At 37.2% G+C, this 27,015-nt stretch overlaps 1 protein-coding gene and 1 long non-coding RNA gene across 8 annotated transcripts in view; both read right to left on the bottom strand.

The window, feature by feature from the left end:
* Positions 1-8,644: 8,644 nt before the first annotated feature.
* Positions 8,645-17,373, bottom strand: LOC134758578 (uncharacterized). The gene is made up of 2 exons (XR_010133922.1): positions 13,390-17,373; positions 8,645-11,641 (listed from the first exon to the last, which is right to left on the bottom strand). It is a non-coding gene; the product is annotated as an uncharacterized lncRNA (long non-coding RNA).
* Positions 17,374-23,731: 6,358 nt separating this feature from the next.
* The window catches only part of COMMD10 (COMM domain containing 10), a 218,753-nt gene continuing 215,469 nt past the window's right edge, over positions 23,732-27,015 (bottom strand). For 5 of the 7 annotated variants that reach the window (XM_019028256.4, XM_063706714.1, XM_055387470.2 and 2 more), the window contains 2 exons: positions 25,447-25,506; positions 23,732-24,568 (listed from right to left, as the gene is read on the bottom strand). In XM_019028256.4, the coding sequence (XP_018883801.1) occupies positions 24,530-24,568; positions 25,447-25,506 (99 nt within the window). In that variant the 3' untranslated portion in view covers positions 23,732-24,529. Of the gene's footprint in view, positions 24,569-25,446; positions 25,507-27,015 lie in introns of those variants that run through there. The other 2 variants (XR_010133920.1, XR_010133921.1) reach the window with 1 other exon arrangement.

Here is a 27,015-nt window from a genome sequence, read left to right as displayed (position 1 = left end):
ATTGCCTTAAAATATTATTTATATTGATTGCTGAACTTCCTTTAAATTTTGTGTCTGAGGTAAGTGCCTTACTTGCCTACCCTACTCCAGGTCTCCTGCTATGTCTTGAAGATCAAAACACTGAAATTTTAATACAATTCAATTTAAATAAGTAACTCTATTAAAAATTCAGAGGGATGTTAGGATTTAAAACCTTCTAAAAATTTCTGTTTTAAACAAAAGGCAGCAAAGCATATACTCCACCTGAGCACTGAGATTGAGGAAATGTATGTCTCACTGATTTCTCACAGAAAAGGCTTATGTGACTACACTCATGACCTCACAAAGTTTTATTTCACTGTGTAATAGCAAAGGGTCTCCCAGAATCTGTAAGTGAAGGCTCAGCTAAGTGCAGCTTAATGGTTTTAAAGATTAGGTATTAGCTCTCATCTGAATGCAGCAGAAAGTATCCTGGGGACTGTTCCCCATAGGAAAGAATACCTAGGACTTATGAGGCTCTACTGTTGGGGATTAAGCAAACAAAAGAGCCGTACCCTGTGCCTACTTAATGGTGTCTGGGTCTGGAAAAAGTCCCACTTCTGGAAAAAGTGCCGAGGGTAACCTTCACAGCTCCCCGCACTGAGAGGACCCAGGAAGAAGAGATGAGACTGAGGATGGCTCTTTGATGTTTCCCTTCTCTGGGCCTCACAAGGCAACCCACCCCTACCTGTGGAAATCATGTCGAGTGGAGAAGGGGCCTGTGTGACTTTCCTAACACCTCAGGAGATCATGTTTTGAACAGGAACATGTGCGGCCACTTGTTATTTGTCTTTTTTGCTTCATCATTGGGAATCTCTCTGTGATCTTTCCTCCCTGTAATTCTTTAAATTAAAAAAAGGCTCAAGGATTAAAAAAAAAACCAACCTTTTTATGTGTCAATGCTGGTGAGATAACAGAAAAGATGAAACTGCAATCTCAACCACCTCCTTAGAGACCCAGGAGCCAGTCTCAGGACAGAAAAAAAAATCTTTTTTGTGATTTGATCATGGATTCCACAAACCATTGTAGTTCCAGGCATCATTTTGGGAGTTACGAGATAAAAGGACTCTTCCCACCCTCTGGCCACAGTCAAGTGAGTGATAAGACGTACCAGTCCAAAACACAGAGCAGGATAACCACAAGCATACAGTAGTATAGTTTTTGGTAATATAGCTAAGATTTCCTTTCTCCTTAAGTGACATTCTCCATAATCGAAAGCTTTGAATTAGAGAACAAACTTTATAGAGCCTGATGAACTGTTCCTATGCTCAATAACTGAATTTAGGTGACTGTCTTCAGCTGCATGGTGATCCCTGTGGTGGACAAATAGGCACAGGCCTTAGGTTTTCCTTAGGAATGAATTAGCTAATATTAAGGCTTTTTAAAAACAAAACTATAACTACTAAAGAAGAATGCATTTATCACCTTGCATTGAAAAATGATTTAATTTTCTCTGAGAAGAGAATACCATACAGTTTAGAGAAAAATTCACTAGAGCCTCTAAGGAAATGTTAAGAACTCTTTTTACTAAATGTCACCATTTCTCATATTACTTACCTCAGTGCCTCCCAAACTTTTTCTCACATCATCCTACACATAAGAAATATTTCTCTATCATATTGGAGTAAACCTTGGAGGATTTCTGAACCCTCAAGTAGGCTGCTTACGGTTAAAGAACTGAAAAGATATATGTGTCAACAGGAAAAAGCTATTGATACAGGAGTTAAAAAGAAATTACTTAGGCAGATAGTGAGGGCACAGGAGTCCTTGGCAAGGTCTTTCTTTAAATGAAAAGCAGCCCCCCCAATCATTTTCTTTTCTAACAAAGAGTAGCCTGTAAAATCGAGCTGCAAACATAGACAAACAAGCTAGAAGCTTGCACAGGTGAATGCCAGCAGTTGTGCCAACAGAAAGAAGCTACCTGGGAATAGGCACATTCAAAACGGCAGCTCCATCTTCTCTTTGCCAGCCATGTGTACAGTATGGAATAGGCAAGATGTCCCTGGCCAAGTAGAAAATCCGTTTGCATAAGATTAGGGTGGGGCAACCAGCCTCCCTTGTGCACCATGTAAACGTCACACCTGATGGAACCAATCTGTGGGCCCTAGGTAAATCAGACACCACCTCCTCAAGCCTGCCTATAAAATCTTGTGCAATCCACTGCAGGCAGCCTTCCTCTTTCGGATGCCTTCCTCTTTCGGATGCCTCTCTCTCACAAGAGAGAGAGAGCTGCTCTCCTCTCTTCTTTGTTTTGCCTATTAAACTTTCCATTCCTTAACCCACTCCATGTGTGTGTGTCCGTGACATTAATCTTCTTGGTGCAAGACAACAAATCTCGGGTATTTCCCCAGACAAGGATGCTACTTCACTATACCCATGAAAATATAGGGACCTTTCACCTCAGTTAAATACATGAGAACCTGACCCATGGTCATGTATATGCCAGACAAGTTGCTGAATCTTGTGCCCATTCCAAGATAGAAGGGGCATAATGCTTGGTGGACTTGTTTCGTTTCTGGAGGTAATACAGTCTTCAATGGGTGGCTGCTTTGGCCTATTCACCAAATATCTGATTAAGACCTTTTGCTGACGTTTAAGTACTGAAATGATTTTCTACCCTACTATGTGATCCAAAATAAAATTTTAACTTATGAAAAGGCACAATATATGTGTTTGTTAAAATTAAACAATTTTTTTCTAGATTTCAAAAATCTAGATACATTCATAAAGATAAATTAATCACTATCGCTCTTTCTTCTACTAAGCACATACTTTTTCTACTTAGCCTTCATTTGACATGTGCTTTTTATAAAAAGCTGTGAGATTTCAGATTTCAGTAGGTCTTAAGGCAAGAAAAGGCTCTTTTGGGCCTAGGCATCAGTGCTAGTGACCCAGTGAATTCCAAAAGAGCTTGTGGTATCTGCAGAAGCTTGGAGTATCATCTCAAGCCTGTGGTGAGGCCTTTAAGGTTTTCAAGCAAGGCCTTCTCCTTTGAGTCCTTACTGGGCTCTGACGGATTTTGAACAGGGGGCACTGGGTGACCACATAATCCAAACTATTCACCATGAGTGCTCTCTGCTCTCCCTATCTATAAAGGTGAGCAGGTCAAGAAGCAATCCATTATTGGATGGAAGTGATGTTTATGAGACCAAGGCCTGCCACATCTATCAGGACATATGGGAAGATCTCTATGACTAGCTACCTGACAGGGAAAAAAATTAAAATTTGGGATAAAGAAGCCTCAACTATATGCTGCCTTCAAGAAATGCATCTCAACTATAAAAGACCCACACAAACTGAAAGCGAAAGTGTAGAAAAAGCTATTTCTTGCAATTGGAAACCAAAAAATAGCAGGAGTAGCTAAACTTTGATAAAATAGACTATGAATCTAAGACTGTAAAAAGAGATAAAGAAGGTCACTACATAGTGATAAAGGAATCAATTTAGCAAGAGGATATAACAATTATAAATAGCAATGCAGCCAACATCAGAGCAGAGTGTATAAAGCAAACATTAATAGACTTAAAAGGAGAGATAGACTGCAACACAATAATAGTTGGGGACTTTAACAGCCCACTCTCAGTAATGGACATATTATCCGGACAGAAAATCAACAATGAACCAGCAGAGTTAAAGTGCATACCAAATCTAATAGGCCTCTCTGACATTTATAGAAATTTCACCCAAATTTCTATACACGCAGAATACATGTTATTTTCATTAAAACACAGGACATTCTCCAAAATAGATGATATCTTAGGTCATAAAACAAGTCTGAGCACATTTTTAAAAAAATAGAGGTCATATCAGTAATCTTTTCTGAACATAATGAAGTCAAACTAGAAATCAATAACAAAAGGAACCTCGGAGAATACATGAATACATGGAAATTAAACAAAATGCCCCCAAATTACGAATGGATCAATAAAGAACTTAAGAAGAAAATCAAAAGTTTCTTAAAACACATGAAAATGGAAATACAAAATACCAAAATCTGTGAGATCCAGCAAAAGCAGTCCTAAGAGGGAAGTTTACAGTGATAAATGGCTGTATCATAAAAGCAGAAAGAGGCCAAGCATGGTGGCTCACGCCTGTAAATTCCACTGCTTTGGGAGGACAAGGCAGGTGGATTGCTTGAGCCCAAAAATTTGAGACCAGCCTGGGCAATATGGCAAAACCCCATATCTACAAAAAATATAAAAAATTAGCTGGGCATGGTAGGGCACACCTGTAGTCCCAGCTACTCAGGAGGCTGGGATGGGAGACTCATTTGAGCCTGGGAAGTTGAGGCTGCAGTGAGTTGTGATCATGCCACTGCACTCCACTCTGGACAAAAAAACAAAAACAAAAACAAAAACAAGGCAGAAATACTTCAATAAACATTATAATAATGAATCTTCAGAAACTAGAAAAGCAAGAACAAACCACATTCAAAATCAGTAGAAGAAAAGAAATAATGAAGATCAGAGCAGAAATAAATGAAATAGAAATTTAAAAATACAGAAGATCAAAAAAATAAAAAGATGGATTTTTAAAAAGATAAATAAAATAGACAAACTTTACCCAGACTAAGAAAAAATGAGAGAAGATACAAATAAATAAAATCAGAAACTAAAATGGAGACATAAAAATTGAGGCCTCAGAAACAGAAAGAAGGCTGGGCACGGTGGCTCATGCCTATAATCTCAGCACTTTGGGAGGTCGAGGTGGGTGGATCACCTGAGGTCAGGAGTTTGAGACAAGCCTGGTCAACATGTTCAAATCCCATCCTTACTAAAAAAAAAAAAAAATTAGCTGGGCGTGGTGGTGGACCCCGGCAGGCCCAGGTACTTGGGAGGCTGAGGCAGGAGAATCACTTGAACCCAAGAGGCGGAGGCTGCAGTGAGCTAAGATCAAGCCACTGCACTCCAGCCTGGGTGGAGAGTAAGACTCCATCTCAAAAAAAAAAAAAAAAAAAAAAAGAAACAGAATCATTAGAAACAGTTATGAACAACTACATGCCAACAAATTGGAAAACCTAGAAGATGGATAAACTATTCAACATATACAAACTACCAAGACTGAACCATTAAGGAATGTAAAATCTTAGCAAACCAGTAATGAGTAATAAGATCAAAGCCATAGTAAAAAGTCTTTATCAAAGAAAGGCCCAGGACTTAACAGCTTCATTGCTGAATTCTACCAAACATTTAAAGAAGAACCAAAACTAATTCTATTAAAGTCTTAAAAAAAAAAACTGAAGAGAAGGGAATACTTGCAAACTCATTCTATGAAAACCAGACAAGGACACAATGATAAAAGAACACTACATGCCCATATAACTGAAAAACACAGATGTAAAAATTCTCAGTGAAATACTGCCTTGTCCAAATTCAACAACACATTAAAAAGATTATTCACCATGATCAAGTATGATGAATATCAGGGATGCAATATCAGGGTTCAGCATACACAAATGCAGAAACATGATATATCACATTAACAGATAATAATCCAATTAACAATAAAAATCCAAAAATTGGTATGGAGCCACAAGAGACCTCGAATAGCCAAAACAATCCTGAGCAAGAGAACAAAGCTGGAAGGAGACATCATACTACTTGATATCAAAATGTACCACATTTTGTAACCAAAACAGCATGATATTGGCATAAAAACAGACACATAGACCAATGGAACAGAATAGAGAGCCCAGATATATATCCATTCATCTACAGCCAACTCATCTCTGACAAATTATTTTAATAGATGCTTGAAAAGCATTTAATATTTTAAAACCCCTCATCAAAATGGGTACAGAAAACATACCTCAAATATCAAAGGCCATATGTGACAAACCCATGGCCAACATCATACAAAACAGGGAAAAATTAAAGGCCTCTCCTCTAAGGACTAGAACAAGACAAGTACATTCATTAACCTAAAGACTCCACTAGAAAACTGTTAGAGCTGAAAAACGAATTCAGTACAGTTGCAGGATACAAAATCAACATGCAAAAGTCAGTAGCATTTATATATGCCAAAAGCTAACAATCTGAAAAAGAAATGAAGAATGTAATCCCATTTACAATAGTTACAAAAAATATAAAATATCTTCAAGTCAATTTAACCAAAAAAGTGAAAGATTTATATGAGGAAAACTGTAAAACTCCAATGAAAGAAAATGAAGAAGACAAATAAAAGGAAAGATATTCTATGTTCATGGACTGGAAGAATGAGTACTGTTGAAATGGCAATACTACCCAAAGCCATTTACAGATTCTATACAATACCTATTAAAATACCAATGACATTTTTCACAGAAACAGAAAAAAAAATCCAAAAATTGGTATGGAGCCACAAGAGACCTCAAATAGCCAAAACAATCCTGAGCAAGAGAACAAAGCTGGAAGGAGACATCATACTACTTGATATCAAAATGTACCACAAAGCTATAGTAACCAAAACAGCATGGTATTGGCATAAAAACAGACACATAGACCAATGGAACAGAATAGAGAGCCCAGATATATATCCATTCATCTACGGCCAACTCATCTCTGACAAAGGTGCCAAGAACATACAACAGGAAAAGGACGTCTCTTCAGTAAATGATGCTGAGAAAACTGAATAACTATGCACAGAAGAATCAAACTGGACCCTATCTCTCACTATACATAAAAATAAAACCAAAACGGATAAAGGTATAAATCTAAGACCTGAAATTATAAAACTACTATAAGAAAACATAGGGGAAGTGCTCCAGGACATTGAGCTGAGTCAAAGATTTTTTTGTATAAGACCTCAAAAGCACAGGCAACCAAAGTAAAAATAGATAAATGGCATTTCATTAAGCTAAAAAGCTTCTGCAAAGAAAACAATTAATAAAGTGAACAGACAACCCACAAAATGGGAGAAAACATTTTCAAACTCTCCCTTTGACAAGGGATTAATAACCGGAATATATAAAGAGCTCAAGAAACTCCAATAGCAAACAAAACAAAACGAAACCAACCAACCAAACAAAAAAACTCAAAAAACAGTTAAAAAATGGGCAAAAGATCTGAACAGACATTTCTCAAGAAATAGAAATGGCCAACCAGTATATGAAAAAATGCTGAAAATCACTAACATCAGAGAAATGCAAATCAAAACCACAATGAGATATCATTTCACCTGCTAAAATGCCTTGTATCAAAAAGACAGGCAATAACAGATGTTGCCAAGCCTATGTAGAAATGGGGACCCTCTTACACACTGTTGGTGGGAATGTAAATTAGTATAGTACAGCCACTATGGGGAACAGTATGAAGGTTCCTCCAAAAACTAAAAATAGAACTACTATGATCCAACATTCCATAAGGAATGAATGAATAAAAGAAGTGGCATACATTCACAATGGAATATCACTCATCCATAAAAAAGAATGAAATTCTGGCCAGATGAGGTGGGTCATGCATGTAATCCCAGCAATTTGGGAGGCCAAGGCTGGAGAATCACTTAAGTCCAGGAATTTGACAGCAGCCTGGGCAACATAATGAGACACCGTCTCTACAAGAAATTTAAAAAAATTAGCCAGGCATAGTGGCTCATGCCTGTAGTCCTAGGTACTTGGGAGACTGAGGTAGGAAAATTGCTTGAACCTGAGAGGTCAAGGGTGCAGTGAGTCATGATCATGCCACTGCACTCTAGCTTGGGCAACAGAGTAAGACCCTGTCTCAGAAAAAGAATGAAATCCTATCATTTACAGCAACATGAATGGAACTGGAGGCCATTATGTTAACTGAAATAACCCAACCACGGAAAGACAAATACTGCATGTTCTCACTCATATGTGGGAGCTAAAAAAGTGTATTTCATAAAAATAGAAAGTGGGATGGTAGTTGTCAGAGACTAGGAAGGGTAGCAGGGCTGGGAAGATAAAGGGAAATCAAAAGAATACGAATGTATTTATCAGCACTGAACTGTACACTTAAATGTGGTAAAGATGGTAAATCTTATATGTATGTTTTACCTCAATAAAAAGGATAAAAAAGAATTAAAAAATCCAATTAGATTTAAATATAAAAGCTAAAACTATAAAACTTAAACATTTGTGACATCAGAAAAGGTAAATATATCTTAGAACACATAAAGCACAAATCATAACAGAAAAAAATAAGAGCATGCCTTTTAAAAAATAAAGCACTCTTTCTTTTGAAGGCAAGGCACTGACATAGAGAAAATATCACAATAAAAATATCTCACAAAGGAGTCGTTTCCATATAATATAAATAATTCTTATAGAGCAATGATAAATACAATTTTTAAAATGAGCAAAGTATTTGAAAAGACAATTCTTAAAAGATATATGAATGAACAATAAGCACATGAAAAATTGTTAAATCATTAGTCATCATGGAAATGCAAATTAAAACACACATCTTCTAGAAAGCTAAATTAGAAAGACTCACAATACCAAGTGTTGGTGAGGATATGGATCATTAAGAACCCTCATAAAAGCATGGTAGGAATGTGATATGGTACAATTATTTTGGAAAACAGTTTAGCAGTTTCTTATAAAGTTAAACACCTTCCATACGACTCACTCTACTCCTAGGCATTTCTACAAGAGAAATGAAAACATGTGTCTTCCAAAAGACAGAAATGAATTTTCATAGAAGCTTTATTCATAATAGCCCCAAACTGGAACGAATCCAAAAATCCACCAACAGATAAACAGACAAATATTTTGTAGTATATTCATATAGCAGAACATTATTTGGCAATGAAAAAGAACACACCTTGGGTACACACAACAACGTGGATAAATTTCAAAAATACACTGAAGAAGCCAGACACAAAACAGTACATACAGGATGCTTCCCATTAACATGAAGTTCTAGGACAGTCAAAGCTAATATATGTGTACAATGACAGCACATCAGCTGTTGTCTAGGGATGGGGTAGAAGAGACTTACTACAAAGGAACACACAGAATCTTTTGAGATGGTGGAAGTGTCCTTTCTCAATTTTGGTGGTAGTTACATGAATCTGTATATACATTTTTCAAAACTTACTGAACTGCACGGTTAAAATGATTCATTTTATTATATGTAAATTAAATCTCAGCAAAGTTGACTAAATCTCAGTCTTTCATATTTAGTTTTCAGAGAGACAGCTGGATTTTAACATCCAGGATGATGCATTGCAATGGAGCAAGCTAAGCCATTCTAAGGCCTGAGCCTTACTCAGCTGCTAGACCAGAGTCCTGGGACTGCCTTTCTCTTAAACTCAATGACATCCAAGGTCCAGAAGTCTACTATTCTGAATCTCTCTGTAACAGAATCCTATATTGGTTATTAAGAGAGGATGGCAAGATTTTGACTAAAATAGAAGTCTCAGAAACACTCATTCTATTTTATGGAATTAGGTGTTGCCCAATTTAAAAACGAACAAAAAGAAGTTGCACGGAGGGCTGCTGTATTCCCAGAGTTTAGCAGTGTCTCTTAAATGAATAAAACAAAAGTAAAAGAAGAGTATTCCTGGAGAAAACCTTAGATCTCTAGAACAGTATATGTGCAAGGAATGAGAGACACAGGGAAGAAGAGAGAAAGAAAAATAGTGGCTTTGTTGAAAACCATCAGGCCAGAAAGCATCTCAGGACTGGCTCTTAGAGCAAGCCCAGCCTACAAAGTGTATAGCCTAAGTAAGTATTTCCAAGTCTTGGAAGTTTGCTTCCTCACTGATTTAATAGAGCCATCCTCACTGCAGCAAATTCCCCAGTGAGGGAAATTTTATTTCCCATGTACCTGCAACTCCCAATTAGATATATTCAGCTAGAGGTGGTCTGAAAAGTATAGCTCTCATTTCACAGGAACTCCTTGCAGAGCATCTGGCCTCTGCTAAGACACTTTACAGGCCGGTCCATTTTCTCTGGACCCACGTGTCTCTTGCTTTCCAGCACAGAGGCGTATGCGCATCTCAAATCAGTTAATCAGCACGCACTACTTCCCAATGACAGCCAACAAAGACATTCTAAACATGGTTTGGCTTAGTTCATACAGACCTTGCTACATCTACATTCATCTTTGGCTCATATGTGACCCATCTGTTGATGAAAAATTACAGTGTGTCACATACGCCCATACATTCATTGTAGGATTCAGGCTAGAAGTCATGCTTTTGGGGATGTGTCAGAGGAATATGTGGAACAAATTCTGTTGGTTCTTCCCCACTTAATGAAGGATTCCATGCCTTGGCTCCCTGGAAAAACATCTGACCAGAAATAGGAAAATGTCCTGATAAGTAAACCAACATGATAAATGAAGATCATTAGCATAATTAAGCTACAGATTTTGGAAAGGAGTGCTAGAGAGGCTTTACATATGGGTGTGAGACTACATCAGAGAAATGATGGATACTTTGAGCGGGGGTAGGACAGGTAACATTTTGCTTTGCCTACAAGGCTTGAGATACTGTGGTTTAACAGGTCACTGATTACCTTGAGGGGCGTCAAACCCCAAATCTAGCATATTTGACAGACTGCTAGTTGTTTTCCAAAAGGTAATAGCACTGGCAGGGGAATTTCTTGGATCCCAAACATGGACTTCTTTAGAACTACTAGGTAAAGGATAATCACATTTTAAGGTATTTTTTTAACCACTTCCCGAAATGGCAGTTTGCATTACCACCCCTTCCCGCCCCACTTGCAGAAGCAATGCAATATGTAATGTCAAGAGTTTAGACTGAGGATTATAGAATCTGCTCTCTACTCTTGGCTCTGCCAAGAAGAGGGCTACATGACATGGGACAGGTCATTTGTCCCCTCTGAGCCTCAGAAGTGGTTACAGCACTTTGTATTTCCCTGGTTCTTTCTGGGTCTGTGTTGTTTTCATTCTTTCCTTCTGAATGTTCCCTTTGCTTGTCCTCTAACAGCAATCATTCACTCTGCCTCCCAGTTGGGGCCAATTCTGCTGTTTGACCTGCAGTTGGAGCCAGTGCTGCTTATCCCAGTCAACATTATTGATCAACATTACTGAACAAATAAATGATCACATACATGAACAAATTTTTGACTCTTTCCTCTCAGCATGCTGGACCTCTCAGTAGGCTGTTATTACATCTCAACAAATAGGGGTGTTAAAATTAACTTAAATTGTGCTCAATTAATCAGAACTTATTCAAGACTTTCTATGTGTCAGGCATTAAAATAGGCAGGTGCTTGTAGTGATGTGAGATATATGATAAAGAACCTGCCCATAGGAAACTCTACCTTGTCTGTGACTTCACACCAACATTTAGTGAGTGCATCAACTGGGGTCCAATCAGGAGACAGGAACCAAACAGTGATTTAAATAAGGGAAGCTTAATATAAAGAATGATTAAGCTAGCTATGCACAGTGGCTCACACCTGTAATCCCAGCGCTTTGGGAGGCCAAGGCAGACAGATCACCTGAGGTCAGGAGTTCAAACCCAGCCTAGCGAACATGGTGAAACCTGTCTCTACTAAAAATACAAAAATTAGCTGGGCACAGTGGCACACACCTGTAATCCCAACTACTTGGGAGGCTGAGTCAGGAGAATCACTTGAACCTGGGAGGCAGAAGCTGCAGTGAGCCAAGATCACGCCACTGCACTCTAGCGTGGGCAACAGAGTGACAACCTGTCTCAAAAAAAATAAAAGATTAAGCTATAATAAAACAGTAACTATAAGATGTAAGAGAACTTTATAATGTTCCATAGGGCTGAGGGAGAGTGCTCAAGGAAGGATGGAAGGGGATCTTTCCTCAAGGCTCAGGTTCTTATCTGGTTGCAGAAGGTCTAGTTGCACTTCAATGGATTAAGGAAGAGAGGTTTGCTGGCTTGTTCATGCCAGAGCTGGTTCACATTCACTGAGTAAGAAGAAAGCTACTCTCTAGGAAGTACGTGAGCCACAGCCAGACTGGGTATGCACAGATACATTGGGAATATCACTGTTGGGTAGAAGGCTTGGCACTCCTAGTGTCCATGTCAGGAGGGCAAATCTGAGGGGCAGGGTACAAGTGAGTCACAATTGGTGAGGCAGGTGAGTGGGCATGCAGAGGGGCTGGAGGTACTGCTCTGGGCAAGAGGGCTAGAATTTCTAGTGTCTGTGTTGGGAGAGCTATGAGAAGGTGATCATTAGGATAGGTCAGGGCTGCAAGCTTACCAAGGGACTGTGTGCTCTGGCTGGGGCACAGTACCACCAGATGCACTCACACTCATACCAGTGACCAACAGTGCAGCTGCTGGAGCCTACAAGAGAAGTCCCTTCCTCCTGCATTATCCCTCCAGCACCCTCTACTTAGAAAGCTTAATATGGTGCTTACATAAAGGAGGAGAGCTTAAAGGGATTCCAAACATTAATGGCAGAGCGAGAACTCAAGGGAAAATTTGGAGGGGCAAAAATTGATAATTGGCACAGTGAAGTATTAAAAGAGCCTTAAACTAGGGGTTAGACATTCTGAGTTCTAGTCTGAGTTCAGCTGTGTAATCTTAGGCAAGTGACTTAGGTGTCTTCGTTTTAGTTTGTTCATTTAGGAAATGGAAATAACACTTGTTCAATTAACTAAAGAATAATGCAAGGATCAAACGAGAACAAGCATATAAAAGGATTTCTATAAACTGTAAAGTGCTACACATTTCCAGTGGGTCATTGCTGTAGTAGTTGTATTCAGTATTACACTTACCATCAAGCTGAGTAATGTTTAGCCTAGAATTAAGGCCAAAGGGATGAGCCCCTATCTTATTTCGAATCCCTGGCACCAAGCACACTTACTTAAACAAAATAAATAGGTTTGTCTTTGTTACTAGAACTACAGTTTTAAAAATTTATTTCTTGATGGATAGTCTCATGAAGGTATTGCTGTGTCTACTCAATTATGACCAACCATAGTCTCTCAAGGGTGGCCCACACTAATCTTTCCCCATTTTTCATCTTACCAGAATGCTGCTGGTGGAGTCAGTAGGAAGAGCCTTTCTGCCCCCATCAACCTCTACCTGAGGACCTAAGGCAATGCTTTTATTGTAGATCCTGATATGCAAACAGAACTAGAGCACTCCAGAAGTAACCTCATTTGACTGGCCTATTAGTTAATGGGTAAATACATGTGTAAATGAATGAATGACTAAGCAAATAGAGTTAACCGGCCAAGGCCGTGCTCAGCATCCTATTAGAATACAGTAATTATAAGGCTATCAAAAACCATTGTTCTTTAAATATAATGCCTTTTCACACACACACGTGCATGCACGCGCACACACACACCCCCACACACTCCTACCTCTGTCCATTTTTCTCCATTCCTTCCTCCTCCTTTTCAAATAAATGAAGAAACCTGAGTATACATATAAAATAACTGTTGATGTGTGTATTTGCAGCATGAAACTCACAGTAGAAAATCCCAGGGTTCTGTCTTGGAATCTTGGGCACTGCTCTCTGAGATCTGGAGTCTCTCTCTGTGTGAAGGTTAAGTTCCTGATGGTCTCTGCCTGTCCTGGGTCTGCTGTTGATTCATGCAGGGAGAGAGCCGAGAACAAGCTGTGGCTGAAGAGGGCAAAATATGAGGACATGCTAATTGGTTTGGGAAAGGAACCTCCTGACATCTGGCTCTCTGCCCCCACAACAGTGGTCAGGAAGGAGAAGCAGAAAGAGGCAAACAAGCTTAATGGCTCTGAAACATATCACGGGACATTTCAGAGCCCCTTGCAGGGAACTGAAATGTTGCATGTTTTTTAAAGCTAACTATCACTAATTTAATTTAAATAATTTTTTTTGAACTGCCTACAACAAATTTTGTGGATGAGGTTCAGCAAAAAAAAAAAAGACACATAAGATTCAGGTATGGTAAATGGTCCAAGGCAGAAACAACTTGGCATTGCAGAATCAGTTTCTTCTGCTTTTGATACACACTGGGATAGGTTAACTACTTCAGGGTGAAAATAACATACGGAAAAAGCCTTTAATTCCTTCATTCCCCTGCCTCAAGCACATCTCATGGGTTTCATATGATGTAAATCAGTACAACTTGCAGATGATCAAATATGTTTAAAAAAGGAGGCACAAAGGTAGGCCTGAAGACGCTTGGACATCTGTTACTGGAGCACACAAGAGTAACTCGATTCGTGAGTTAACATCTCATCCTCTCTTTTTCTTGGTTTCCTACTTAGCTATGTTCCACTGTAAATGCTTAGTCTGCAAAGAGAGAAGCAATGTTTTCTATTGTTCTTTTCCTTCTACAAATGCAGCAAACAGCCAAAAGATAGAATCAAGCCAGGCTACTGAGGGCATATTCCATACCTCTTCACTTTCCTGGGGAGCTAGAGGGGGATGATGAAGTTCAAGTTCTCACTCAGAAGTATATAGATGAAGGTGAGCATAAGGTTAATTTCCACCATGCCAGGAACTGGGAGCAGAGACTCTCAATGGTTTATTGTGGCAGGAAGGTAACCAATGAGCCTTTGAAACTGACCCAGCAATGTCTTCCCTCTGCTTTCAGGGAGATGAAACTTTTGCTCATTTAGAATGGAGGGTTAGAAGTCTCAAGCAGGTCTTCTTTGGGAGTCAGAGTAACTGATTTCAAAGCCTTCTTCTCTTACTCGAGGCCTACTTGAGAATTGAAAGATATGAATGATACCTTTGATGTTTTTGCCCGTAGCTCTCTACGTTTATCACTGAAAAATAAGACAGATCTGCTAAGACGACTGATAAAGGACAGAGGCTGGAATTGTGATTGCATTAATGGAACCTGACTAGAGAACTTCACAAATGCCCAAATCTTATCCTGCCATTCACTCCTGATGCTGACATTTCCAGAAGAGCTACACATAGCAAGACTGATAGCAACTGGGAACCAAAACGACAATTATCTTTCAGAGCTTGGTAAGGTCAGGTAAGAGCACATGGTTCATTCTTAAGGCCTAAGAAAGACACTCCCTCCCTACCTGCCCCTCTTCCCCACACATCTCAGCTTCTCCTCAAAATCTGGACTATCTCTATTCCAACCCATGGAGTGGAAGCAAGAAATGCAAAAGGAGCACCATCCATGGGCATGGTCTTTTTATGGTTGATCTGGCCATCGATAAACATGGCCAACCAATACTTTAACTGACCAAACAGAATGGCAAGCCATTCTTCCCTAAAGGATGTGGGAGAACGAGAGAGAGGGTCAATAGGGAAGTAGGCAGAGAGGCAGAAGCATTTCTTCCTCTATAACACATTCACCCTATTTCCATAAAAATGTTCTATTTGAAATCCTATACAGAGAAGTTTATGAAATTGATTTGGATTCCTTTAGTAAACCCTAAAGTAAAAACGCTTAGAAAAATGATGAAATAAGGTTTAAATATTTAATTATAGGAGAATTTTTAACATTTCAAAAAATACAATCCTCTGCTAAGAAAATTTGATCTGTTGTGGCTCTATTTTTTCAAGCAGACTCTTGTAACCCTGGATCTCCTTACATAGACTATAGAGCTAAATATAAACATTAATTAAAATAATTTTCAAAGATTATCTTGGTTACAGATTTAACTGAAAGTGTAAACTAAAGAAAAGGGATCAAAGAGTAGAAATGCATTTACAGGAATGGCATTAACTTAAGGAAAATGATCCTGGAAAATCAGAGACGGGAAGGGTGCTTCATGGAATCCAGTACAGAACCACAGCACTGTAAAATCAGTGCATTTGGGTAAGTGCTTATTGAGGGCCTGAAGAAATAACCTCACAGATGGTGGCCACACTCTACTGGTCCATCAGTTTAGGGCACCTATCAACACCTATGAGCCTGCCAAGCAGAACTTTACAAGATCACTGACCCAACCATATGAAGGAGGTTAACAGCATATCTAGCAAAGGTGGCCACCCCCAGAGTCCTCCAAGCCTGCTGTGTGAGAAATGCCTGCACTGGATAATTTGCAAGTCCAGAAAGCCAATGCATCCAAACTCACTGACTTTCTTTTTACTACTCTAGTTACTTTGTTTGGATGACATAAGGAAAGAACATACTTTGCAGTAAGAACCAAAACTCTGACAAAGAGGGCCTTGAGTTTCAAGGATTCACAGGGCATTCTGCCATAAGGTAGAAAAGTTAGATGTTATAAATATTACTCTATCATAAGAAACTGATCCCTCACATTGGGCTCTACATCTAAGGGCACAGTCTTAGTTGCATAAAATTAAACTGTTACTGAAGAGCTTTCTGTGTGGCTCTGTTTATCTTGCCTGCGTTCTGTACTATCTATGTCAACTATTCCTGATTTTTGTCCAGCTGGTATATTTGTGATAAGTTGGAACAATCTGTGCCATGTAAAGGGAGACTTAAAAAAACTTTGTCAGAATTGTCCCACATCAGTGAGGAAAGCCTGTTTGTAGGCAGTGTGTATAGGCGTGTGTGTGTGTGTGTGTCTATGTGTGTCTTTAATCAAGATACTCTTTTCAGCAGGAAATTAAAATCTTCTGGGTAATGAGCTCAGAAAATCTATACACACTGAACATATATTTCAGTATAAGAATGTTGTTGATGTCTCTCTGGAGCACTTCATTTTGACCCTATCACATAAATCAACTCTGAAATTGTAGGAATGTAACTGTTTTCAGTCTTTGCAGCATCAGTACCCAGAAGCATGTATAGGTCAACTTCATGACTATCATAAATCTCTTCACAGCAATGGGAGAACTTGCTCTAGCCTTCTGGAGGGCAGAAATCTGGGTCTCTGGCTGGTTATAAGGCTTTTATTCTCATGTTTATCTCCTGGATGATGAATAAAAGGATCAGTGACCTCAGGAGATACTCCCTAGAAGGGATGTGGCTATTCCCTAATGGAATTACCAAATACCAGCATAGTTGGCTAAACCAGTTTGAAAACTACTTTTGTACAACTTTAAGTTTACAATTATTTTAAGAATTTAGATAGTACTGTGCAAATAAATGGAGAGAGCCCAAGGCAGAAAAAAACTATTTACGTACTCTATTAATTCATTCAGTCAGTATTTCTAAAGCACCCCAATGTTCATAGAACTACTTGCATCAGCATGAAAAAGAGTGAGAAGCTGGACTGCAAAGTAGAACACATGGTCTGGAATACACAAGTCACCTTTTCTCTGATCAGATGGAAATTACTCTGCTCCTCTGTCAAAGCATAAACACATTCTTGGGATGGAGAGAAATGCTGGAGCTTCCAAGGCTGATGTGTTAAAGCAGCCTTATTAAGGGGACAGCAGCTTTTTCCTTTGTCCCCTTATGTAGTCTGGTTGAAACTGCAGAATAATTTGAAATGTGGACTAGAAATAGTACACAAAGGAAACTCAGAAATCTCAGAAGGAAGGAGAGATGAGGAAAGGCCTTGAGAAATCACTGCACTCCTTGCCTTACAGCAAGTCTATATTTATCATAGATTTAAAAAACTTTATTATTGACTTTTCCTTTAAAGTTTTGGGTAGAATGTACAGTGTTTTTAATTTTTATTTGCCAATTAAAAAATACAAACTAAGTCAGAAAAAAATAAATGCAACTATTAAATTTACTATTAACTGCTTTCCTTTACCTAGATTTTTTGAAGGAAAAATCTTTAAAAATCATTAAAAAATCAGGTTCTCATTAAAAGATGCTAAAAATGACTGAACTCTGGTTTCACTAAAAGAAGATTATTATATATTCATTATTTTTCCTGCCTTGGAGATTGAAACAGTCTCTCTAAGCCTGTAGCACCTTCTTCCTTACAGATTCATTGACTGGACTGGCTTCACCTTTCCTGTCTTTGCAGACTACTTCTTTTGGAAGAAAAATTAGTAACTTTCCATTTCAAATAAAACAAAGTAGGCTATGAAAACTGCCATCACTTAGATTTGGACTGTAGGCCTCCATAACAGCTAGTAAAACCTTATAATTCAGAGAAAAGCAAAAGAGCTTCAAAAATACTTCAAGAGTGTGCATATGGCGAGATGGGAGCAATGGTTAAAAATCCTTAAAATTATCCAAAGTTAAAAATGCCATTAAGCTTTACTATAAAATACCTCAAATTAATGTGTTCCTAATTTTAGCATTAAATGAGGCTGGTCTATTGAGTAGGACTATTTGCATAATGATGGCAAAAAAAAATCAAAGTTTTAGGGAAGCAAAATTGATCAGAAATTTAAATTATAATTCCTGAGTAGCTTCTGACTAATGCATCTGAATAAATCAGAACCATCCCAGTCCTCTTATTCAACAGTAGAAAAAGAATTATGGAAAGACTTTGGGGGAAATTTACAATATACCCTTATGGTTTCTCAAAACATTTATCTCAAAATAACCACATTGAAGGAGGGAGGTGAATATAGGTTCCCAGTAACACTGAGAATTTAGCCTGAATTCGCAGGCTGCAAGCACAAAGGTTTTGTTCTGTTTTTTAAAGTTTCCCATTTCCTCTTTAACATTTATATGCATTTTGCCATAAAATGTAAATCTCCATTTTAAAATATGTTTTACATTACTGGCCAATTATAATAAAATTATGTTGCCACCATATTAGTTAGGCTACAGGCAAACCTGCTGTGTATAGCCTAAACTGACCCCAAATTTAATAACTCAAACAAGATATTTTATTTCTGTCAAGGGGCATGGAGACAGTTGTGTTCTATAAGTATATTCAGGGACCCAGGTTCCTTCCATCTTGTTGCTCCCTACCTCTTAAGCATTAGCATTCTTGTCTGCTCAAAGCTGACTCAGCTCCAAATCTGGGTTTCAATCACAGAAAGGGGAAGACAACTGGAGATGAATGATCACTTCCATTCACAATTCATTAGCAACACTTAGTTCCACGGCTGCAGTAGCTGCAAAAGAGGATAGAAAATGCAATTTCTTCTACTTCTGGCAAAAAGTAGAAGTGATGCTATTGAAATATATACAACGTCCATCTTATGACTTTTTGTGTTCCCTACCAACTACTTTATTTCTCTAGGGATGCTCCGGTTTAGAGAGCATAGTATAAAGCAGGGTTCTGCATCCTTTCTTTCTATAAAGGGCCAGGTTTTAGGCTTTGTGGGCCATATGGTCTCTGCTGCAACTACTCAACCCTGCTGTTGTTCAAAAGCAGCTACAGACCACATGTAAACAATTGAGCATGGCTGTTGTTTTAGTTATCTATTGCAGCATAACAAATTACTACAAAGTTAGAGGTTTAAAACAACAGAGTTATCATCTCACAATTACCATGGGTAGAGTTCAAGCATAGTTTAGTTGGGTCCTTTGTTTAAAATCTCACAAGGCTGCAATAAAAGTCAGTTGGACTGTGCTCTCATCTAGCTTAACAGGGAAAAAAACAAAACAAAGCAAAACAAAAAAACAACAAAAAAACCCATTTCCAGACTAATTCAAGGTTGTTCGCAGAATTTATTTCGTAGAGGCTATAAGGCAAAGGGCCTCAATTTCTTGCTGGCTGTTCTCCCTCAGCCCCTAGAGGTCACCCTCAGTTCCTTGTCATGTAGTCCTATCCACAGCCTCTCTTATAACATAGTATTATTTCTTCAAAGCAAAGAAGGGAGAAAGTCTCAAGAGTGAGTTTGGTAGCAAGACAACTGTGTTCCAATAAAACTTTATTTACAAAGACAAGTGGTAGGTCATGTCCATCATGTGCTGATCCTTAGTATAATGAATAAAGTGTAGAAGACATTATTTATGGTAAGAAGAAATCAAAGTTCACTGAGTAGAGAAAAAGATTTCTCAGAGCCAGAAGGGCCACGTGGAAAGGTACTCAGAAGAAAATATTTTTTTCATTCTGGTCCCATAATACATGTATTACCTCATTTTTTAAATAAAAAATAAAAGCAGAATTGGCATTGTGTTAGAATCTGTGATTATAAAATGGAGTTGTTATTAGAATGCCAAATAAGTTTAAAGTGAAGGGGCTTCATAGCAAGCTTTCTACAACTTTGACTCTGTAATTCAAACTTCACCTGGAAAAATTTCAACAGAAAGTCTGCTTATTTTCTTAATGATTATAAAAATGTCAGCTAATGCTTATTATATGATTGAGATTCAAGGATTATGCTAAATGTTTAACATGAATTTCACTTAATCTTCAAAACACTCATGTTAGTTAGATTATTATTCCTATTACAAAGATAAGTGAACTTTCACAAATTAACTTGCTCAACACACACACACAAAGTAGAAGAACAAGGATATAACCTTTGCACTGTCCTGAGAAACCAGATCGTTAAATTTTACTTAATGTGTAATAGGATCCTTTGAAGGGTTTTAGGCAGGGAGATGGTATAATTAATAGGTTATTTTTTAAAAATTAGCTCTGTACAACGACTGGACTGGAGGAGGGCTAGAATGGAAGAAAGGTGGTCCAGGGCAAAGTTGATGGCAGCTTGGACAGGGTAGTGCCCTGGAGATACACTTGCAATACATTTTGGTGGTACAAATGACAAAACTTGTAAGAGAATGGCTCCCTGTCTACCTAAATGTAGTGCACTCCACTATGCCATCTGTTCACTACACTCTAGCCACACTGACCTTTTGGTTCCTGCAATGCGCTAAGCCTTTCCCATCCTCTGAGATTTTGCATGGGCCATTCTCTCTAGAATGCCTGTCACTCTATTCTACTACTGTGCCATCTTAACTCATCATATTGGACTCAGCTCAAATCTCACTCCTCAGAGAATCCTTCCTTGATGCCCCAATCCAAGTTTGGTTCCATCATTAATTTTCTCTGAATAGAATCCAATTATATTTTGTCCCATATTTGTTCATTTATTCCATATTTGTTTACTTTTCACTAACACATTACATTTCAAGAGGCCAAGAACTAGTTTTGTCTATCACTGTTAACATGGTACCTAGCATACACAGTTCCTGCCACCATATTCACCACACTCAGCAGTGATTACTTGTTGAATAAATAAATGCCTGACTTCGAAGCCCTTACACTTGAATACTGAGTTATTGGCTCTCATATTTGATTTTTAAAGAGATTTCCTTTTCAATCCTTCTATAGTTATCAAAGTGACATATCTCAATATGTCCCATCACTCTTCCTAAACAAACACTGATCTCAGGTTATAAAGAATGTTAAGGGTGAAATGTATAGAAGGAAGAAGGGGCTGCTGAAGGTGGCTTGAGGCAAGTGAGTTCTCATTCATTGTTTGTGGGAGTACAAATTAATATAATCCTTTGGAGAAACAATTTAGCAATATATATCAAAGGCCTTGAAATAAATATAAATGTATTTTTGAAAATACACAAGAGGTGTGTATATTTGTATTATAAGATGTCTGGTTTTTTGTGTGTTGAGATGGGGTTTTGCTCTGTTGCACATGCTAAAGGGCAGTGGCATGATCACAGCTCACTACAGCCTCAACTGCCTGGGCTCAAGCAGTTCTCCCACCTCAGCCTCCCAGGTAGCTGGGACCACAGGTGTGTGCCACCACACCTGGCTAATTTATTATTATTATTATTATTATTATTATTGTTATTTATTTATTTTTTTTTTTTAAGACAGGACTCACTATATTGACCATGGTGGCCTCAATCTCCCGGGCTCCAGCAATCTGCCCACCTCAGCCTCCCAAAGTGCTAGGATTACAGACATGAGCTACCGCACCCACCAAATGTTTGCAGTATTAGGTAGGTACTTCCAGGAAGTGAGATGGCAAAATGGTGCAACTTTGTTTTAATGGGCAGATATATATATATGTATGAGAAAAGGTCTCATTCTGTCACCTAGGCTGAAGTGCAGTAGGGTGATAGAATGACTCGCAGCCTCAACCTCCTGGGCTCAGGTGATCCTCCCACCTCAGCCTCCTGAGTAGCTGAGACTATAGGCATGCACCACCAAGCCTGGATAATTTTTGTATTTTTTATAGAAATAAGGCTTTGCCATGTCACGTGGGCTGTTCTCAAACTCCTGGGTTCAGGTGATCCTCCTGCCTCAGCCTCCCAAAGTGTTGGGATTAGAGGCATAAGCCACCACACCTGGCCTTGTTTTTTTATAATGAAAATCCTATTAAAGATGAAAATAGAAAATAAATCTTCATACTTTTGACATAGCAACTCTACTTCTAGGAATCTATACTAATAATATCACGAGAGATGTGGTCTAGGGTTTATGTATAATTGTATTTATCAGTGAGTTCCCTATGTTCAAAAATTAGAATAATCTAAATGTGCCAAAATTTGGACAATTTAATTATTTTGAGAAATATAAACTATATAAAGTATAGATCATTCAAATGATGAACTATTTAATATACATTAAAATTATGTTTGGGCAATAAAGATATGAAAAATGTTCATGCTGTAAGGGTACATAAAGCAAAGTATGAAACAGAATTTATGGCATTACTTCAATTTGTTAGGAAAGAAGAAAAAATGAACAAGAAAGATAAATGGATACAAAAAAACTGCAATAAATCTATCAAACTGTCATTAATGGCCATTTTTGGATGATAGGATTCTATAAGTTTACATTAGTTATTCATGATTTTTTGGTATTTCCCAAATAAAAATAATCATGATAATTTATAATTAGGGAAGAATTACAAATATAATTTGTAATAGATACAAAAATTAGTTCCTCTTTCTAACAAGCAATTCTACGTCTATTCAACCCTCATGTCACACACTCGTGAAAGACATACAGTAACTTTATTTACCAAGATTGCAGTTCCAAGCCCCATTAATCTCATTTATCTTATTTTTATAAAAAAGTAACATGCATTTAATACTCTTTGGAAATGCCACATGTTCTTTGACTTGTGCATCATAACAACAGTAATGTCTTAAGAAAGAAAGTTATCTTCAACTAAATATTTCAGAAATAATTATCTTCTTAGTTGGCATTAGATCTTCTACTTGCCCTTTCTTTAGTGTCTCTGAGTCAGATTTTGTTGAACTAGACTAATGGAAAGAAGACTATTTGCCATATTTTTGCATAGGTTTAGAGATATTCTTAAGATAATACAAAGCTAATTCTTTTAGGGAGCATACAACGAACTACTTTCAGAAAACTTCATTTCTAACCATCATATTTAACTTGTATACCTACATTAAGAATTCAGTTTGGCCACTAAACCAATGAAAACTTCTATTTATCTATATGGCTACTGTCAGGAAGGCCTATCAAATTTAACTTGGGATGATGTATATTTACATGTACATGAGAAAAAGTCTCAAAGAATGTTTACCAAAACGTCTATAGTACCTCTAGGACTTCAGGTATTTACTTTTGAGAACTGGCAAAACAGAGCATAAAAAAGTAGGAAAGATCCTACAAGCCACATTATATTGCAAACATGCCTTCCAGATATTCTACCAATGAAAGTCTGAGTTTAAAAACTTTCAATCAACTATGGAAAACTGTAATAGTTGTATTCTGAAATAATCCAAACTCTCAATTCTTCTAAGCAACAGCTTACAAACAGATATACAAACAAATGTGGGTATAAATTCCATATACTGAATATTTGAGAGATATTTAACAGTTGTATTTCCCAGATGCTTCAAATAAGAAATGTGCTTCAGTTTCAATGGCTTTGCTTATTTAAATATAGGACATTTCTGAAATCAAATTTATTCATGTGAAGAAAGTCATGTTTGAATCTCTCTCTTTTTGGAAACAATACAGAAATTTCATTCATAAAAAATTCAAGTTTTTTTAAACAAATGTATGTAAATGTATTCATTTACATACATTGATGGCATAAAATATACTATAATGTATATAATTAAAAAATGTACACTTCAACCAATCCTAAGACACAAAAATTTTATTGACAGAAATCAACATATTTATGGAAAGAGAATATAAAAGGTATCTGATTCGAATAATGGTGCCCATTTAACACTCATTACAATTATTTTATTCAAGACCTGATTCTGTCTCCCAAACTATAAAGTGAATCATTATTAATTTGCAGTATAAAGAAAAACACACAAAAACCTGGACTATTATTAAATCATTAAACTCAGAGAGAAACTGAAGTTGACAGAGAAGCTCAGACTGGAATTAACTGATACCATACTACTCACTATTTTACATTTCCTTCCTATATTATTTCCAAAGCAAAATATACTCATCGTATTCAAATAAAAATGCCATAGTGTATTTGATTGTATATGGCTATTTTCTTAATTTTATTCATGTAATTACCAAAGCTCTGTATTCTACTAAGGTACACATCTTATCTTGTATCCATGGACGCTCCTTGATACATTATGGTATCATCCAGCAAGTAAAAACTAAGCAGGACAGGCAAGAAAGCAACACTATGACAGTAAAAACAATATGGTATTCACTTTTGTTTCCTTTAAAGGGAAAGTGTTCTTAATAATTACTGTTGGCTCACCGAACTAAAGAAAGTATATTAGAACCTCAGTACTCTTAACAATGATCTCTATTGGTCGTTATTTGTCTAAGAAGTGATAAGCCATATAATTTACAGAAAGCAAGCCACTGAATCCTTCAGAAAACACAACCTGGCAATGTATCTTCAATGCAAAATAATGAGGTGGCAGAAGCGTGATGAAAAAAACAGTCTTCGAAAACATCATGTAAGGGAATCCAGCTGTGCTTGTATAGTCTCTAGCTATTTACAAAGACAAAAAAAAAAAAGACATTAGTGAAGTGAACAAAACTCATATCAAGTGTTATTCAGACACATGCAAATAGAAAGGAAAAAATAGCATTGGTAACTATGAATATTAAATCCATTCACATAGCAATAAAATTACCACTTAGAATATTTTTCTTTTTAGGTGAAGATATTAGAATTCGTGCTTGAAAATTTAAGTTTTCAAATTTTCGAAGAAAGCAGATTTCTTAATACTGTTGTTTTAAGTGTCTTCAGCTGTTTCATTTTAAATTATCACTCCATAATTTTTTTTTTAATGAGACATGGGGTTTTATTGGAGGCTTACAGTATACGAGGGAGTGGGTACAGTGGTGGTGGGCTGAACAGGATAACCACACGCATGGTCCAGTGGCAGTAGACTGGCAGAAGAACTGCCTACTTGATAATATTTTAAAGTTGGGGGGGTGGAGGGAGTATATTTTCCTGGATTACGAAATCAGTCTTCAGAAAGAGACATGAAATATACTCACAGATAAATCTCTAAACGCATGTTTCCCTTTACCCTTGGGCCCAGAAATTAAAGTATTTGACATTATATATATTTAAAGTGTCAGTGTGGCTAGGAATCACAAAGCTCACTACTTAATGTTTTATATTAAAGCAACAATCCTATTGCTTTAATTAAAACTATTTTCCTTTTCTTCCTGATTTAGTTTTTCAGATTCTCTTCATTTCTGCTATACTTCCTCCTGTGAAACATAAGGTCTTTTATAAGAGAAGTTTAAAGAACTTAGTTCCATAATAGGACATTTAAAAATAAGAATTCATAAAAGGAAAACAAAATATTATGAAAAAAACTCCACATATTAGAAAATTATTTTAAAAATACAGACCTTGTTATAGAAATCAAACAACTCCTTGTGACTGAATTCCACAAGAACTTTCTCCAGGCTCTGTAAGGAAGAAAAACAACAAAAAGAATATAGTTGCACACAATTTACATCACATTTTTTCTCTCCAGCTAACCTCAGAATATGACATAAGATTGTCCTCTGAGTGGTTTTAAAAAATGCTTACCTGCTCTACTCAACCCCATGATTCCTAGAACTCAAAAATGCACTTAATAACACTCTAGCAAAAGGTTTGATTCTACAGACATCTGTCCTTTAAGTTGACTCTATGAAGGTTAATAAAACATATGCCAGTAAGAGAACAACTTTATTATCTAATTTTTTCAAGACAGAGATAATACATGAGATTATATTTCATCTTTCTCAGCAGTCTGTTTGAAATCTAGTAAATACCATTACACAAAGATACTGGAGGCAGGATATCTGATTGAACTCACCCAGCCATTAATGCCTCACATCAGCACAGCTACTGCCTCCAAGCACTAATCTAGCAGTTGTGATCTCAACATGCTGAGTGTTACCTTCTTCAATGTATAGACTCAGCAAAAGTTCACAATTAACACAACAGTTTCAAAGTCAGGACTTAAACACTCTCTTTCCTTTTACTTCACATGCATTAGAGAATCCTTTATGGGTGCTACAGATGCTAGGTAATATTGTATATATATGTATGATGCTGTAGTAAAGTATGATATTAAACTAAACCCAACTCAACTCAATCCAACCTACTTTTGGTTGATTCTGTACACTGAGGAAACAATTCAAACAATTTGCTTAAGACTGCTCAAATGTGTTTATTTTACTCAAGGTCCCTCTGAAGAAGTGAAAGTTAATGAGGAGACAATGCCAAGAATATGCTAACTGCTCTGATCACACTGCTGTAACCACATGACATAAAATGGGCATCATGAACTAAAGAAGTAGAAAATTGATGCAAAATTGAGCCACATGGTCATTTCCAACATACTGTTTATTCTAGTTCCCAGTTTCTATGTTCACTTTTGTTTATCTGTTTTAATGATTTCCATTTCTATTTATAAAGCCGACATTTCATACCAAATTATCTCCAACTAATTCCAGAAGAGTCAATGGGGCTATGTTCAGAAAATGCATCTCACTCTTCATGAAGCTAAGTGTGCAGGATCAAATTTCCATACTTCTTCATTTTCTCTCATATATCTATCTAAGTACTTAAGCTTTAAAATGAAAAAAGAAGTACATCTGCTTTAAAGCCTCTTCCTTTAAGAATGATATAAAATCATGAAGTTTTTATACTATATTAGAAAAATTTATTGGCTGTCACACATCATTAAAGCTCCAAAGATTTAATCAGCATCATCTATATATAGTATATGCCCTCCTAGCAGTTAAGGAAGGATGATAAGCCTAGGTTTACCCTAAAGTTCTGAGAAAAGCAAGACAAGTTCATTACTCTCACCTCCATCCAAAAAGACAGGAGAGAATGAAGGCTGAATCAGTGTGTAAACAACTGATCTGATGTACCCCTAAAGGTGGCAGTCAAGCCAGGTTCTTGTTTTCTATATTTTGCTT

The sequence above is a fragment of the Gorilla gorilla genome, chromosome 4, assembly GCF_029281585.2.
Source record: "Gorilla gorilla gorilla isolate KB3781 chromosome 4, NHGRI_mGorGor1-v2.1_pri, whole genome shotgun sequence".
Taxonomy (NCBI): domain Eukaryota; kingdom Metazoa; phylum Chordata; class Mammalia; order Primates; family Hominidae; genus Gorilla; species Gorilla gorilla.
This window is presented reverse-complemented; position numbering and strand designations above follow the sequence as displayed.